At 40.4% G+C, this 14,610-nt stretch overlaps 1 protein-coding gene across 1 annotated transcript in view; it reads left to right on the top strand.

Moving 5' to 3' along the window:
• Positions 1-14,610, top strand: part of ell (elongation factor RNA polymerase II) — a 110,888-nt gene that overhangs the window by 34,185 nt on the left and 62,093 nt on the right. The window contains 1 exon segment of the mRNA XM_052038285.1: positions 5,386-5,433. Coding sequence (XP_051894245.1) covers positions 5,386-5,433 — 48 coding nt within the window.

Raw genomic sequence — 14,610 nt, 5'->3', positions numbered from 1 at the left:
AAGTAGCCTACATAAGCCAGGACTCGCCTATATTACTACTTCCTGACTCAGATGTCTGCTCAGTGTCTCTTGCGTTGTAATATTTTTGTGTCAGCCCCAAGGATGCAATTTCCGTCTAAAACAGAAAATTACAATTACAGGAAAAAAAATTGTAAACCCAACCTTAGTATTTTTTCCAAACTGGGATTTTAGCAGTTCTGTTGAAGAAACACTACAGAGCTCAACTTCTCAGTGCCTGCCACCGTAGGTGTTCAGAGAGCATGGTGATTAAGCTATTTTGCTAGTAATTTGGGGGACTGTACTATTGACATAAGACAGTTCAAATTCCACCAAATCAGCTGGGAAATTTAAATGCTTTTAATTAAAGGAACAACTGTGCAATATTAGAAAGACACTGGAAAGATTAGAAAGAACTAGGAGACTGGGTTATTGTTCATGTTATCTCTGTATCCTGAAGAGTGTTTGTATACCTTCATTCAGACCCCAGGAGGACAGATGGTTAGAAACTGCCTTAACTGTTTTCCTCTGAGTATTTCGGTTTCATTTATAGTCTTTTAATCTATTTTCAGTGGGACATGTTTGTAACTGACGTTTCTGTTAAGGTTTCAATCTTTGCGAAAATAGGTAAGGTATAAACTGTTGTATAAAAACATGAGTCACCAGGTATATTGTGGGACTAATTTGGGAGGCTGTAGAATTCGTGAAAACAAAGTTCCTAGTATCTCTTGCATTAGATGGAAGATACAAAGGAGCTATCCTTCCTCCAGTGTTTGCACACTTCTTGATGCATCTGGATATCATGGTTTGGATGTTAGGTGTTACCTCTCCTTATGATATTCAGCTCATTGCATTTGACCTTGATTCCTATCCTCAGTTTAAGGCTTTGTGTAGACTTCCAAGCAAGTACCTTGAGAAGCTGAATAGGTGGCTGGTTATTGAATCAGGATAAAGGAGCTCAAGAGGCCTTTGAGTCCATCATGCTTAAGTTGGTTCTTTGTTCTATTTCCTATCCTTTCCCAGTAACCATATACATTTTTTGAGTATTTATCCATTTATCTTTTGAAAATTGTTATTGCATCTGTTTCCACTATAACTCCATGCATAAAGTAAGTTCTTCCCATCCATCCTATGGTTCTTTGGCCAACTATCTTAAATCTACTACAGTTATTCTGTTATTTATACTATCAAAACCCTTTATGATTTTGAAGACCTGTAACAAATCTGTTCATTTTCTCAGCTATATCAAATATATTGCTAAAGTTCATCGATCCTGCTATCTGTCCAATAAATCAACACTGAATTCCCGTTAAAACAATGTTTTAATTTAGATTTTTATTTCAAAAGCAGTAAAATTATTTTGGGAAATTTTCTTTTTAAAAAAAAAATCTTGTTTAAGGCTCAATCCTTCCTAAATAATGATCTTTAGAATTGGATACAATACTCTTGCTTGAAACAAACTGGTGTTTGGTAAAGGTTTGGCATAACTTCCTTTCTTTTGTTCACTATATCTCTACTTATAAAGCCAAATATAGCAATGAAGACATTTGCTTTGATGCGAAGGAAGATGGCCAACATATTTTCTATATGATTATGATGTAGGAACAGCGGAAGTGCAGGGAAATTCAGGAATTTTTGCAGAGATGTTCATGAACAAGTACAGAATAATTATTGAAAAGTTTAATGGAATGGTGGGCTTTATCTTAAGAGCTTAAAGAATATAAAGAGCTGAGAGTTATGCTATAATTTTCAGGTTAAGATACATCTGGAGTACTTTGTTCTGGGGCATGACCACAGGAAAGGTATTTTGGCTCAGGAATGGATGAGTACACGATTACTTCAAGAATAGATGATAATGGGGTGATCTTTTGGAGGTGTTCAATCTGATTAAAACATTTCATTAGAATAGATAGAAAGAAACTATTTCTTCCGGGTTTATTGAGATGGGTGGAGAGAGAGAGGGGGGTTGGTGAGAGGCAGGTAGTTGCAGCAAGCTTTGAATAAAGGGGACATTAACATTTGATCCAAGATATTCAGATGTGGTCAAGAAGCATCTCTTCAAACAAAATGTGTTGGAACTCTGGAACACTCATAAAATGCTGTTGCAGCTGAGGGTCAATTTCAGATTTCAAAAGTATGATTGATAGGTACTTAGTACGCAACAACATTGAAGGTTATGGAATGATCGGAGGTAGCTAGAGATGATACAGATCAGCTCTGATCTAGCTGGATAGTTGATCAGCTTCAAGAGGCTAAATAATCCTGGGGTCCTCTAGAGGTATGGGGTATGACAGGGTAGATATGGAGACGAGGGAAGATTTTTAAAAGGCAGGAGTGGATAGGTTAAACTAAGAGTGTACTTAACATCAGCAAAAAAAATGAAGCAGGTCTCAACCTGGCTCCAGTACACTGACTTCCAGGTATAACTGAGGTTTGCAATTGTCTGTATGCATGCAACTTGCCAGCATCTACTAAAAAAGGCCTTCCAAGTCCATGCAGCAGTACTGAGAACCACAGGTGGCTTTCCATTGCTCAGGGAACACTATGTCTGACCCTCTTGCTCTTCACCAAACCACCAGTAATTTCAGAGAAGCAGTGCGATATCTGGGTGCTGATTATTAATTTTCTTAATTTGTCTCTAATTTCAGCGTATAACCACCAACTTTCTTTCCAGAGTTGCACGTACAGTCTCTGTTTCTATTGTTGGAAGTCTGAGGTTAATGGACGTGACCTTCATAATTGTCAATAATGAATGTACTAGGGAATTTGGGAGGACTTCTTTTCTCTTTGTGTAGTGATGTTGTGGAACTCGCTACTGGAAGAGGTTCAATTAAATAGCAGAAGTGCATTTAAGCCATTAAACACATCAGAGAGAGAGATTTATTAGGATGAAATATGATGGGGGGAAGGTCATTTAAAGAAATGTGTTTCAAGTGAAATATAGATCTGTTGGAGTGAGTAGCCTGCTGCATTACTTTAAAAAAAATGTGTTGCTATTTCTGCTGCCCCTCTCCCATCTAACCAATGCTCTGGTACTTGTGACAGTGGCACAGCTAGTAGAGTTACTACCTCAGAGTTTCATCGACTTGGGTTCATTTTGAACTCTGGTGTTACTTGTGTGAAGTCTGCCCATTCTCCCTGTGACCATGTGGGTTTCCTCTGAATGTTCTGGTTTTCTCCCACCTTCCAAAGATGTATGGTAGTTTAATTGGCCACTGTAAATTGCCATTAGTTTGTAAGCGATTGAGCGGAAATTGATAGGAATGTGGGGAGAATAAAATGTATTAGTGTAGGATTAGTTATTAATAGTTCCCTTATCACATTCCTTACTGGAGGAGAGCAGGTGGATGAGTTGGTTGGGATAGGAAGCAGTGAGTGGATTAGGGGCATCTTCCAGTAGCTTCCATGACTTTCTTATGAAATGTTGCGAGAGTCAAAGTCAGAACGTCAAGTTTATTGTCATGTGAACAAGTACATGTTTGCACAGATGCAATGAAAAATGTATTTACAGCAGCAACACAGGCACAGCATTAGAGACACAACATTCACAAAAAAACATAAATTAAACACAAATTATACAAGAAAGAACAGAATTAGGACAAAAGAAAACAAAGTCTGTTGTAGTGCAAAGTGGTCATAGTGTTGCTATACAGAGGTAGTGATTAGGGTTGTAGAGGTTGGTTTAGGAACCGAATGATTGAAGGGAAGTAGCTGTTCTTGAACCTGGTGGTGTGTGACTTCAGGCTTCTATACCTCCTGGCTGATGGTTAGCTGCAAGAAAGTGGCATATCCCGGGTGGTGGCGATCTTCAATGATAGATGCCTTCCTGAGGCAGTGTCTCATGTAGATACTTTCAATGGTGGAGAGGGATGTGGCCGTGATATATTGGGCTGAGTCCACTACTCTCTGCAGCTTCTTGCATTCCTGTGCATGAGGATTGCCATACCAGACCATGATGCAACCACTCAAGGTGCTTTCAACAGTACATCTGTAGAAGTTTGTTAGCATGTTCAGTGACATGCTGAACCTCCTTAACCTCTTAAAGATACTGGCATGCCTTCCTAGTGATTGCATCTATGTGCTGGGCTTAGGACAGATCATCTGATATGTTAATGCCAAGGAATTTAAAGCTGCTGACCCTCTCCACTGCTAATCCACCAATGTAGATTGGAACATGTTCAGCCTCCTTCCCCTTCCTGAAGTCAACAATCAGTTCATTAGTTTTACTGACGTTGAGCAAGAGGTTGTTGTAGTATTACTCAACCAGCTGTCCTATGTAGGTATGGATAAACTGTTTTGACTGGATATATCAATGACAAGAAGACTTTTGAGATAATTGGCAAAAGAATAATGGGGAAGATGAGAAGTTTTTAATGCGGCAAGTTATAATCTGCCCATAAGTGAAAAGAAAGTAATTCCAAAAAGATATTGGATGATTACTTGAAAAAGTGATTGCAGGACTATGGGGAAACTGGTAGAGGAGTGAGACTAATTGGAAAGTGCATTGAAAGAATGAACTGTCGTGAGCTCTTAGTGGCAAATAACTTCATTTCTTGTTGCAGTTCTACATTAATGGGACTTGCAACAGTGGGACAGAAATATTGCGATGCTGATTCTTTTCTTGTGTGTGTGTGTTTGTGCATGCATTTTTGTACAGTTACCTAAAGAAGGATATACTTGGAATAGCTTGATTGATCCTGATTATAAGGAGTTGCCTGTAAGGTAAAAAAAGGTGGATGCCAAGAAGCTGTTTTATCTGACTGGAAAGGTTTGAACTACTGGGCATAGCCCCTGGTTAAGGGGACAGATACTTAAGATGCAGGAGAGAAACATCTTTACGCAGAACATTGTAAATGTTTGAAATTTCCTACAAGGGCTGTGGATGATTAATAGTTGAGCAGTTTTAGAGCTTGGATCAATAGGTAATTTTTTAAAATTTCAATAATAAACTTTATTCACAATTTAAAAAAAAATTGATAAGTACAAAGAAAAAAAATCACGGATCTTTACGTCAGAAGATATAGGGATTGACCAAGAATGTTTTTGAAGCACGTTGTCAGTCATGATCATATTGAACAGTGAAGCAGGTTCCAGGGATTCCTTGGTCAGCTGTCATTTAAATTTTATGCTTCAGAAGGTCATGGGTTAGTAATCAGGACTAGGATCTCATGCTGATTTTGTTCTGCCCATCTTAATGTGATTTCACTTGGTGTTTTCTCAGTTGCTCCCTAGCCTAGCATAAGCAATGCATTGAATTGGGAGTCTTCAAGTGTGGCACGTATTTAGTACTGCCACACCTTTGTTAGTGCGCTTTTTGGAAGATGAGCACTCCCATATTTTGTTGCAAGTTGTGGAGTATGCTTAACTTTGTTTCTGTTCTCCCTTTAGGGCAATCTTTCCTGCCAGCCAGCTATACGCTTTGAAGGAAACCAAGGGGTAAGTCTTGGGAATCTTGCTCTATTTTTCTATGACCCAAGGAACAGTTTGTTGTTTCAAATTAGTCAGATTTTTCCTTTCCCTCTGTTTATGAAGCCATTGACGCATTTCTGGGTAATCTTCCATGGGCATATGATTGAACTGCATCCAAGTAGTCATGATTCATGCTTCAGCCTTCAGATTGAGTAGATGATTATTTAATCAAGGACAATGGTGGGGGAAAAGGTTATTACAGCAAGATAGTCAACTCATAGAAATAGCAACAGACCTTCCAGTTGTAGATTCTGTTCTGCAACTCCTTTAGATCATGGCTGATCTGTGCTTTAATTTGTTCACCTTACTTGGTTCACAACCCTTAGTTCATTTGCCTTGTAAAAATCTATCCATTGCAGTTTGAAATTTTCGATTGCACCCTATCCTTTGTCAAGTTTTTTTTTCCACGTGAAAATACACCTTTAGGTTTCACTCCGAATGCCTCAGCTCAAATCAAAAATCTCCTTCTGGACTCTTGAAGTATTTTCTAAATTTCCTTTCAGCTCCTTTAATAACACCTAAATTAGATCAAACCTATGTTCTATTTTGGATGGATTGCACATGTGATCCACAAACCTATTGTTAGATTTTTGGTCCTTTTATCATTCTGATGAATTTCGCTGCACCTCCTCTCAAAGTCTTTCTAAGGTGCTTTGCCCAGATTTGAACCCCTTTTTCCTTGAGTTGTGACCAGAACCAGGCCCAGCACTCCCAGTGCTGTGCTCATGACTGAACCCAGTACCCCAGTGCTGTGTCCAGAGCTGAATCAACACTTAGTATGGAGTTCAACCAGACTCTGTTACCATTTCAGCCTCCTTGAAATAAAGGTAATTAAAAATATTTTTTATGCTTGTATCTTCTGTGCAAAATTGCTTATCACCAGTTGGCTGCAGAGGTTTTTGCAAGTTTCCACTTCTACCTCAGCACCCTAATTCTGTATTAGCTAACTCCACTTGGACCATGAGCAAGCATGTGACCTTAATCCTACAAGCTGTGTTAACTATATTGTTTCAGTGAATTAGGAGGACCATTCTTGCTTTTGGTTCAATCTGTACTGGTGAAGCAGAATTAAAAATTGTGCTGCATTGTTGCAGATGCTGTACTTCATTCGGTTAGGGGGAGAACTAAATAGTCTGCTTGGTGTCCTGGCTAATGTTGATCATCATCACGCTTGTGGAATTTTTCTGTATGTAGAATGCATGCTTATATTTGATTACTTCACAGTTAACACATTTCAATGTTATTAAATCATAAGTGAGGTGCTTGAGCAACATAACTATTTAAATCCAATCTGTCTCAGCTGTGAGAAAGTTGTCATCTGTGACTCAGTGGATAGCCTCTTGAGTTAATCTCTTGTTGGTTCACAGGCTTGAACCCCATTAATTCTCTGAGATTTGTAGTGCTGTAGCTTAGAAATCTAGTCCAGTAAAGAAAAGAGTTAATGTTGCTTAAGATACTACAGAACATAATGAGTTCTGAAGAGTGTAGCAAAATCAGAGGCATCATGAGACATACACCAAGATGCCATCTTTCTCCCGGACTAAAAGTTCCCATGGCATGTATGGAGAAGTGCAGGAAGATTCACCTGTTTCATACAGTAGGATCATAGAACAGTGCAGCATAGAAGACCATTCATCCCATTGAAGTAAGTACCAATTATCAAGGAACATAAAGTCATAGTTTATACAGCAAGGTTCTGGTGACCATGCCAACCAAGTTGTCTACCTGAGCTAGACTCTTTCCTATCCATGTACCTGTCCAAATGTCTTTTGAATGTTGTAATTGTACCTGCCTCTATAGCTTTCTCAGGCATCTTGTTCCATACACCCACCACCCTCCATGTGGAAAAGGTTCCCCTTCAAATCTTTTTCTTCTCACCTTAAACCTATGCCCTCTAATTTTAAACTCCCCTATCCTCCAACAATTCAGTTAATCCTGCTTTCCCTTCTACCTTTGTGTTGCTACAGTATTCTTCTGCTTTATTTATCCAGTTCCCATGACCTAGGGCCAGTATTTGTATCTTGGCCAATATTATCTCCTTGTTATTTCAATGTTACTTTTGAGGCTTTGCTCTGTGCAAATTGGTTGCACTGTTTCCTATATTACGGGTTTGATTTCCCCTCAAAATTCCATCACTGATTTTTAAAAAAAAAGTTGCTTTGGCAGGTTCTGAGATTGTGAGATATCTGGCCATCACCCCCCCCCCCCCCCCCCCCACCCACCTTCTGACATTGCAAAAGCTGTGAGATATCTGGCCATCCGCCCCCACCCACCTTCTGACATTGCAAAAGCTGTGATTAATGTTTTTATGGTATAATTACAGTTGGGTAGGAGATCACGATTGCTGTTTATCTAGAAACAATTCGAAATGTCAAATAGGCTCCACCAGCATCCTTGGACTCTGTGATATTTAGGCTGTTGATTCTATTAAATGCAAAGCTGCAGAATGTGGCAACTTTTAAGTTCTCCACAAGCTTGTGATAGGAACTGTTCCAGTAGGATCTTGCTGGAACAAAACTTAAACCTGGAGCACAGGAGCTGTTGCAATTATAACTTTCCGCAGCCACCATTTAAATCAGAATATGCAATTGGAGATTTTGTGAGGTTTCCTATTGTTGTATTTATTTTTCAATATAGGGCAGCAGCCATCCTCTGGGACCTTGCCTCTATTGATGTGTGAATCTGAACATCCAGCTGTGTAGGGCCTAATCCAGTCCTCATCCTTGTATGTGCTAACACATACTTTCATCAAGGGCCCACTGGGAGTTGCCATGAATAAAACAAAATATTGGCCATTTTTGTCTTTCCATTAACCAGATGACCCTGGAAAATTGTATGGTCCCTACTGCTGAAACAGTTAATTCACCACAGTTTGGGGCTGGAACACATATTCATCCTGATTTCGTACCAGAGCTACGACGCTTAACCCATCAAAGCAGCCCCTTCTTGGGAACAACATCATGGAGTATTTGTATTGTTGTGGTATTGCAAAACAGTTCTTAATGAATGCAGTTCCAGAAACTTCTCAGATCAAAACAATACAAAATCCATCCTTGTCATAACTGTTACCAGCTCCCATGTACCTACTTCACCCATGTGCCCCCCCCCACCCTCCAACCATTACCCAGTTGTAAATGATGATGTGGATCTCTTCCAACAACATGAGTATGCTTTCATGCCCTACCACTATGACAGATTTGACAGTATGTTGATCAATATTTGCAATCACTACCTTGTGATTTATAAATAAGTACTTTCAAAGTAACCATTAAAATTTAAGAAAAAATAAATTTGGAATAAGGTGCAATTGTGCAATGATGGTGAGGGATTGCATCAGTTCAATTGCCACAGTACCATTGGAGATACTTGCATTAGAGATACAAGCTAGTAGCTCTGCCTAGGTTTCTGTTCTTATTAAAAAGTCTCTCAGACTCTTTTATAGAAATCTGAAACTTGAACACAATGCTATTCATAGACTGAAACTACTACTGCATCTTCTGGTCTTAAGTTTGCAGCTCTCTGTTTTGATCTATGAGTGAGCAGCATTGACCCCTCTTTAAATTTATATTTTTGCCATTGCAAAATGGCACTATTCAAATACAATTGAGTGTAAAGTAGCGGTCACAGCTTTTCACGTTTCTTCAGGTTGATTGTCATTAATAGAAAACTATGTTTCATAACTGTATGGAATCGGCATTTGTTGCATTACTAAGCTGCACACACCAGAGGAATATAGCGTTTGATTAATTGAACTTTTCCTGAGTTCCTTGCTCCGGATTTCCATCCAGCGCTTCCAGATGAGCAGTGCACCAGCTTGCCTACTGTGCGAATACAGAATTAGGCACCTGTACTTTCATTTGCAATTATTCTGTTGATGCTCACGACTGAGGATTGCACATCCTCAACAGGATGAGGCTCCGGAGGGTGACTCTATGGAAATCAGCACCTTAAGGAGATGTGAACATCATCCCAAACAGTACCTTGTACAGAAATTGTCCAGCAAAGCAAAACTTTAAAGGCATGATAGCCAATCTATTACCTGTTAGCTTCTACATTTCTGTAGCTAATTCCGTTAGAAAATGAGCATTAGAAACAAATTGACTAAAGAACGACATGTCTGTATAGCACTGTATCACATCTTTTCGAAATGGCTGAAGTGTTGCACACAATTAAGGACTATGCAGTGATTAGAGTATTAGTGTTAGTAAATGCCACAACCATCTTGCAAGCAGGAATGCAATGAATGAGCAGTTCACTTGATGGCATTATTCAAAGGAGGAACATGGTCAGACCCTGGCTAAGTTTTCTGTTGCTTTCTGAATATTGCCACAAGGTCTTTAACATCTATCTGAACAATCACATTACATATTCACTTCATCCCTTGCCCAAAGAGAATGTTCTGGTCCTTGCAGCATTCTGTTTTTTTTATTCAGAAGTATGAGTCCTATAAATAGAATGAAGTGTTCTGTTCAAGAGACTAATGATAACACAACGCAGATGGCTAAAGCTCTCCCTGAATTGCAGAATAAACTTCTAAATTTTGCCAAACTGCCAACAAGAGAGGAGAGGTTGCAGATAAGTAATATTGTTGTTTATTAATTGTTGTGATTTGTGAGAGTGAAAAGGTAATTCCGAGTGAAGCTAGAGACACAATCAGATGCATGACAGCTCCGGCAGGGTTTGCATGCCATTACTTCCTATAAGGCGAAACCTAACAGCATAACTGGCAGTGATGCTTCACTCCCCAATGAGCACTACACTTATGTGACCCTGTGATCTCTGTCTCGGAGGCCGACGTCAGAACATCCTTCAAGAGAGTGAGCCCTCGCAAGGCGCAGGCCCTGACAGTGCCAGTCAACTGAAAATCTGTGCCAACCAACTGGCTGGAGAGTTCAAGAACATCTTCGACCTCTGTTGCATTCAGAGGTTCCCACCTGCTTCAAAAGGGCATCAAGCTGCCCAAGAAGAGCAGGGCGAGCTGCCTCAATGACTGTCACCAGGTAGCACTCACACCAACTGTGATGAAGTGCTTTGAGAGGTTGGTCATGACTAGAATTAACACCTGCCTGAGCAAGGACCTGGACCTGTTGCAATTTGCCTACTGCCGCAACAGGTCTACAGCGGACACAATATCATTGGCTCTTCACTTGGCTTTGGAGCACTTAGACAACAGTAATACGTATGTCAGGCTGCTGTTTATCTATTAAAGCTCGGCGTTCAACATCGTCATCCCCTCAGTACTAATCAACAAGCTTCAAAACCTGGGCCTCTGTACCTCCCTCTGTAACTGGATCCTTGACTTCCTTATCAGGAGACCACAGTCAGTGCGGATTGGTAATAACATCTCCTCGCTGACAATCGACACAGGCACACCTTAAGGATGCGTGCTTAGCTCTACTCTACACTCTTGACTGTGTGGCTAGGCACAATTCAAACGCCATCTATAAATTCGCTGATGACATCACTGTTTTTGGCAGAATCTCAGATGGTGATGAGGCGGCGTACAGGAATGAAATAGATCAGCTGGTTGAGTGGTGTTGCAACAAAAACCTCGCACTCAATGTTAGCAAGACCAAAGAATTGATTGTGGACTTCAGGAAGGGGAAGTTGGGATAACACACCAGATTTCATTGAGGGGTCAGCAGTGGAAAGGGTGAGCAGCTTCAAGTTCCTGGTCGTCAGCATCTCAAAGGATCTATCCTGAGCCCAACGCATTGATGCAGTCATGAAGAAGGCACACCAGTGGCTCTACTACATTAAGAGTTTGAGGAGATTTGGTACGTCACCAAAGACTCTTGCAAATTTCTACAGATGTACAGTGGAGAACATTCTGACAGGTTGCATCACTGCCTGGTATGGAGGCTCCAACGTGCAGGATTGAAAGAGGCTGCAGAGGGTTGTAGACTCAGCCAGCTCCATCACGGACACAACCCTCCCCACCATTGAGGACATCTTCAAGAGGTGGTACCTCAAGAAGGCAGCATCCATCATGAAGGACCTTCACATCTGGGACATGCCCTCTTCACGTTACTACCATCAGGGAAGAGGTACAAGGGGCCTGAAGACCCACGCTCAACGTTTTAGGAAGAGCTTCTTCCTTTGCACCATCAAATTTCTGAATGGTCCATGAACACTACCTCGTTATTCCTCTTTTGCACTATTTGTTTATTTATTGGTAACTTATAGTAATTTTTATGTCTTGCACTTTAGTGCTGCCACAAAACAACAAATTTCACAATATATATCAGTAATAATAAACCTGATTCTGATTCTGAAGTCAATCAGCATGTTCATGGGCAAAAACAGCTAAAGCTTTTCTACTTTCTGTACTTAGTAAAACATTTTGTACCTGCTAATAATGGTGTCTTGTAGCTCCTGTTGTTAACCATCTGCTATCCTTACTCTGTCTTTAGCCATCGCTCTTCAGCGATGACTGGAGAGCGAGTAGCAGAGCATTTGGCACTGATGGCCAGGATGGGGGTGGGAAATAGGGTGGTGATTGCTCCCCTTCCACCCTTTCACATCTTGATCAGAGGAGTCCTGTTTTTAGCAGCTGGCTTGATCCAACCCTGGGAGAAGATCTGGCCTACCAAATGCCCCTCATTGATGAGGCAGGCTGACTTCTTAACCTCCAATGGCAGTCTATAACACCCATCATTTTCCTGTATGGATGTTGACCCATGATCTGGCCCCCTTAAAGCCGATCCCCACTATGTACTCTCTCTTGTACAGCCTCTCAACCATCTCCTCACCCCCCTCCCCCTCCCCCTCCCCTCCTCCTTGATATACTTATTTAAGTATATCATTACTTTACCAGAAGTATGATGTACCGTTTCAATGGAAGTAGACTAGTCCAAACATCATCTTTATTGTGCAAGCCATGTTTCTGATCAGCTCCACCTATCCATCAATATTCATTTTCCTTTTATGTCCAGACCAAGGGTCTTTGTGATTTTGACAGACTAGACCAATCTTCCTCTTGAAAGTCAGTCTATGGACCCTAGAATTAGCAAATTTTGTTGATCTTCTAATCTGAGCCTCATATGACTTATCATGCAGCATTCAGTAGAACCAACATTTCAGATACTCAGAATGAGGTTTGGTTCCACATCATCTCAATTTCGTATGAGTAGTGGTTATCAGGGCAGAGATCCTATTTTCTCAAATAATTCAACCGGGCTGTGTCAGTTTATCATCATTTTCCATTTCAAATCCATTTTTAATCTTGGGTGCCTTGGAAACCTTGAACGCCTAGAAGGATTTTCCAGTCTATTTATACATATACTATTGTTAGAATTTCTGGTTTCCACTTAATCTCCATGTTGAGCAGTATCAGGAAGATACACAAAACAGGGCTTAGAAGATGTTTATGTAATTCAGTCCTTAATCTGTGCTGAATGACATGACCTCAGATCAGTAGTGTCTCAATAGGGAGAGGGATTAAACAATCGAAATTTCTGTTCTTGATCATTTAGTTACTTGTTGGAAAGTGCATTGGCTAACATTTGTTTTTTGTTTTCAATATATTTCTGAATGGAGTAGAATATTGTGGGATAATCAATTACTTTCTGACCCTATGAAAGGAAATTTTAAATCAGATGAAAATGTTTGGATGAAAGATGCCTCCCTGAGAATGTCCTTTACTCCTGTTGATGATTGGCCACCAATAACTGCAACCACAATACAATTACAATAACTACAGCTTTATGTTGCATATAATTTCATCGTAGAAGGTTTCTGCTTTGACCTCCAATGATTCCTATTTCCTTGGGCCTTGCGTAATTATTCAAATGCTGTATTGACGTCAAATTCAAGAACACTCACCTCCTTACCAGCATTCAACTCTCCTGTGTAATCAGGGCTGTGGAAGGGTATCAATATGCTGCCTGTTTCCTTGAATAATGTGGTTTCCCTGTGTTTTTTGCTGCTGAGTCAACCTTTCTGCATGTAACTGTTCAAATAGTTGGGGGGAAAATAAATAGGTGTAGAAGAAATTGCAAGAGGATCTCTGAATGTAAAAACTCCACAGGTTTATGCATTCTAAAATGTTTTCACTTTAATAAGCTCAAACATATACTTGGGCTTTTTAGAGTGTCCTGACTATATATTTGGGAAGAAAGAGAAAACAATTCCATTTTTAGGCAGTCTTCCAGTTTTCAGTGCACTTGAATTATATGTGGTTCTGGTTGATTAAACATTTTAGAATCACTCTCCTATTCATTTCATTTTCAGGAGGTTCAGTTGGATTTGGAGAGTTTAGACTCCTTTGCCTTATTAATATGAAATTAAATATTCTAGGTAAGGTGGAAAAATAGCATTGTTCAACCTATGGTCTTTATTGTGGCCTGTGCCTTTGTTTGCAAAATCTTAGCATGATCTGCATCTATTTTGCAATAGCTGATTGGGATGTCAGCATAGAACAGTACAGCACAATACGGGCCCTTTGGCCCACGATGTTATGCTGACCTATATAAACCTACTCCACAGTCAATCTAACCATTCCTTCCTACACAGCCCATAACCCTTTGTTTTTCTGACATCCATGTGCCTATCTAAGAGTCTTTTAAAAGTCCCTATTGTATCAGCCTCTATCGCCACCCCCGGCAGTGCATTCCAAGCATCCACCACTCTGTGTAAAGGAAAAAAAAACCTACCTCTGACATCTCCCCTAAACTTTCCTCCACTCGCCTGGATGGGTGTCCTCTGGTATAGGCCATTGCCGCCCTGGGGAAATGGTGCTGGCCGTCCACTCTATCCGTGCCTCTCATAATCTTATAAACCTCTATCGAATCGCCTCGCATCCTCTGTTGCTCCAAAGAGAAAAGCCCCAGCTCGATCAACCTTACCTCATAAGACATGTTCTCTAATCCAGGCAGCATCCGGTAAATCTCCTCAGCACCCTCTCTAAAGCTTCCACATCCTTCCTGTAATGAGGCTACCAAAACTGAACATAGTAATCTAAGTATGGTCTAACCAGAGTTTTATAAATCTACTGCATTACCTCGCAGCTCCTGAACTCAGTCCCCCAACTAATGAAGGCCAGCACACCATACGCCACCTTAACCACCCTATCAACTTGCGTGGCAACTTTGAGGGATCTATGAACTTGGACCCCAAGATCCCTCTGTTCCTCCACACTGCTAA

This window comes from Pristis pectinata, chromosome 24 (genome assembly GCF_009764475.1).
Source record: "Pristis pectinata isolate sPriPec2 chromosome 24, sPriPec2.1.pri, whole genome shotgun sequence".
Classification (NCBI taxonomy): Eukaryota; Metazoa; Chordata; class Chondrichthyes; order Rhinopristiformes; family Pristidae; genus Pristis; species Pristis pectinata.
The sequence above is the reverse complement of the archived record's forward strand: the minus strand, read 5'-3'. Positions and strand labels throughout refer to the sequence as shown.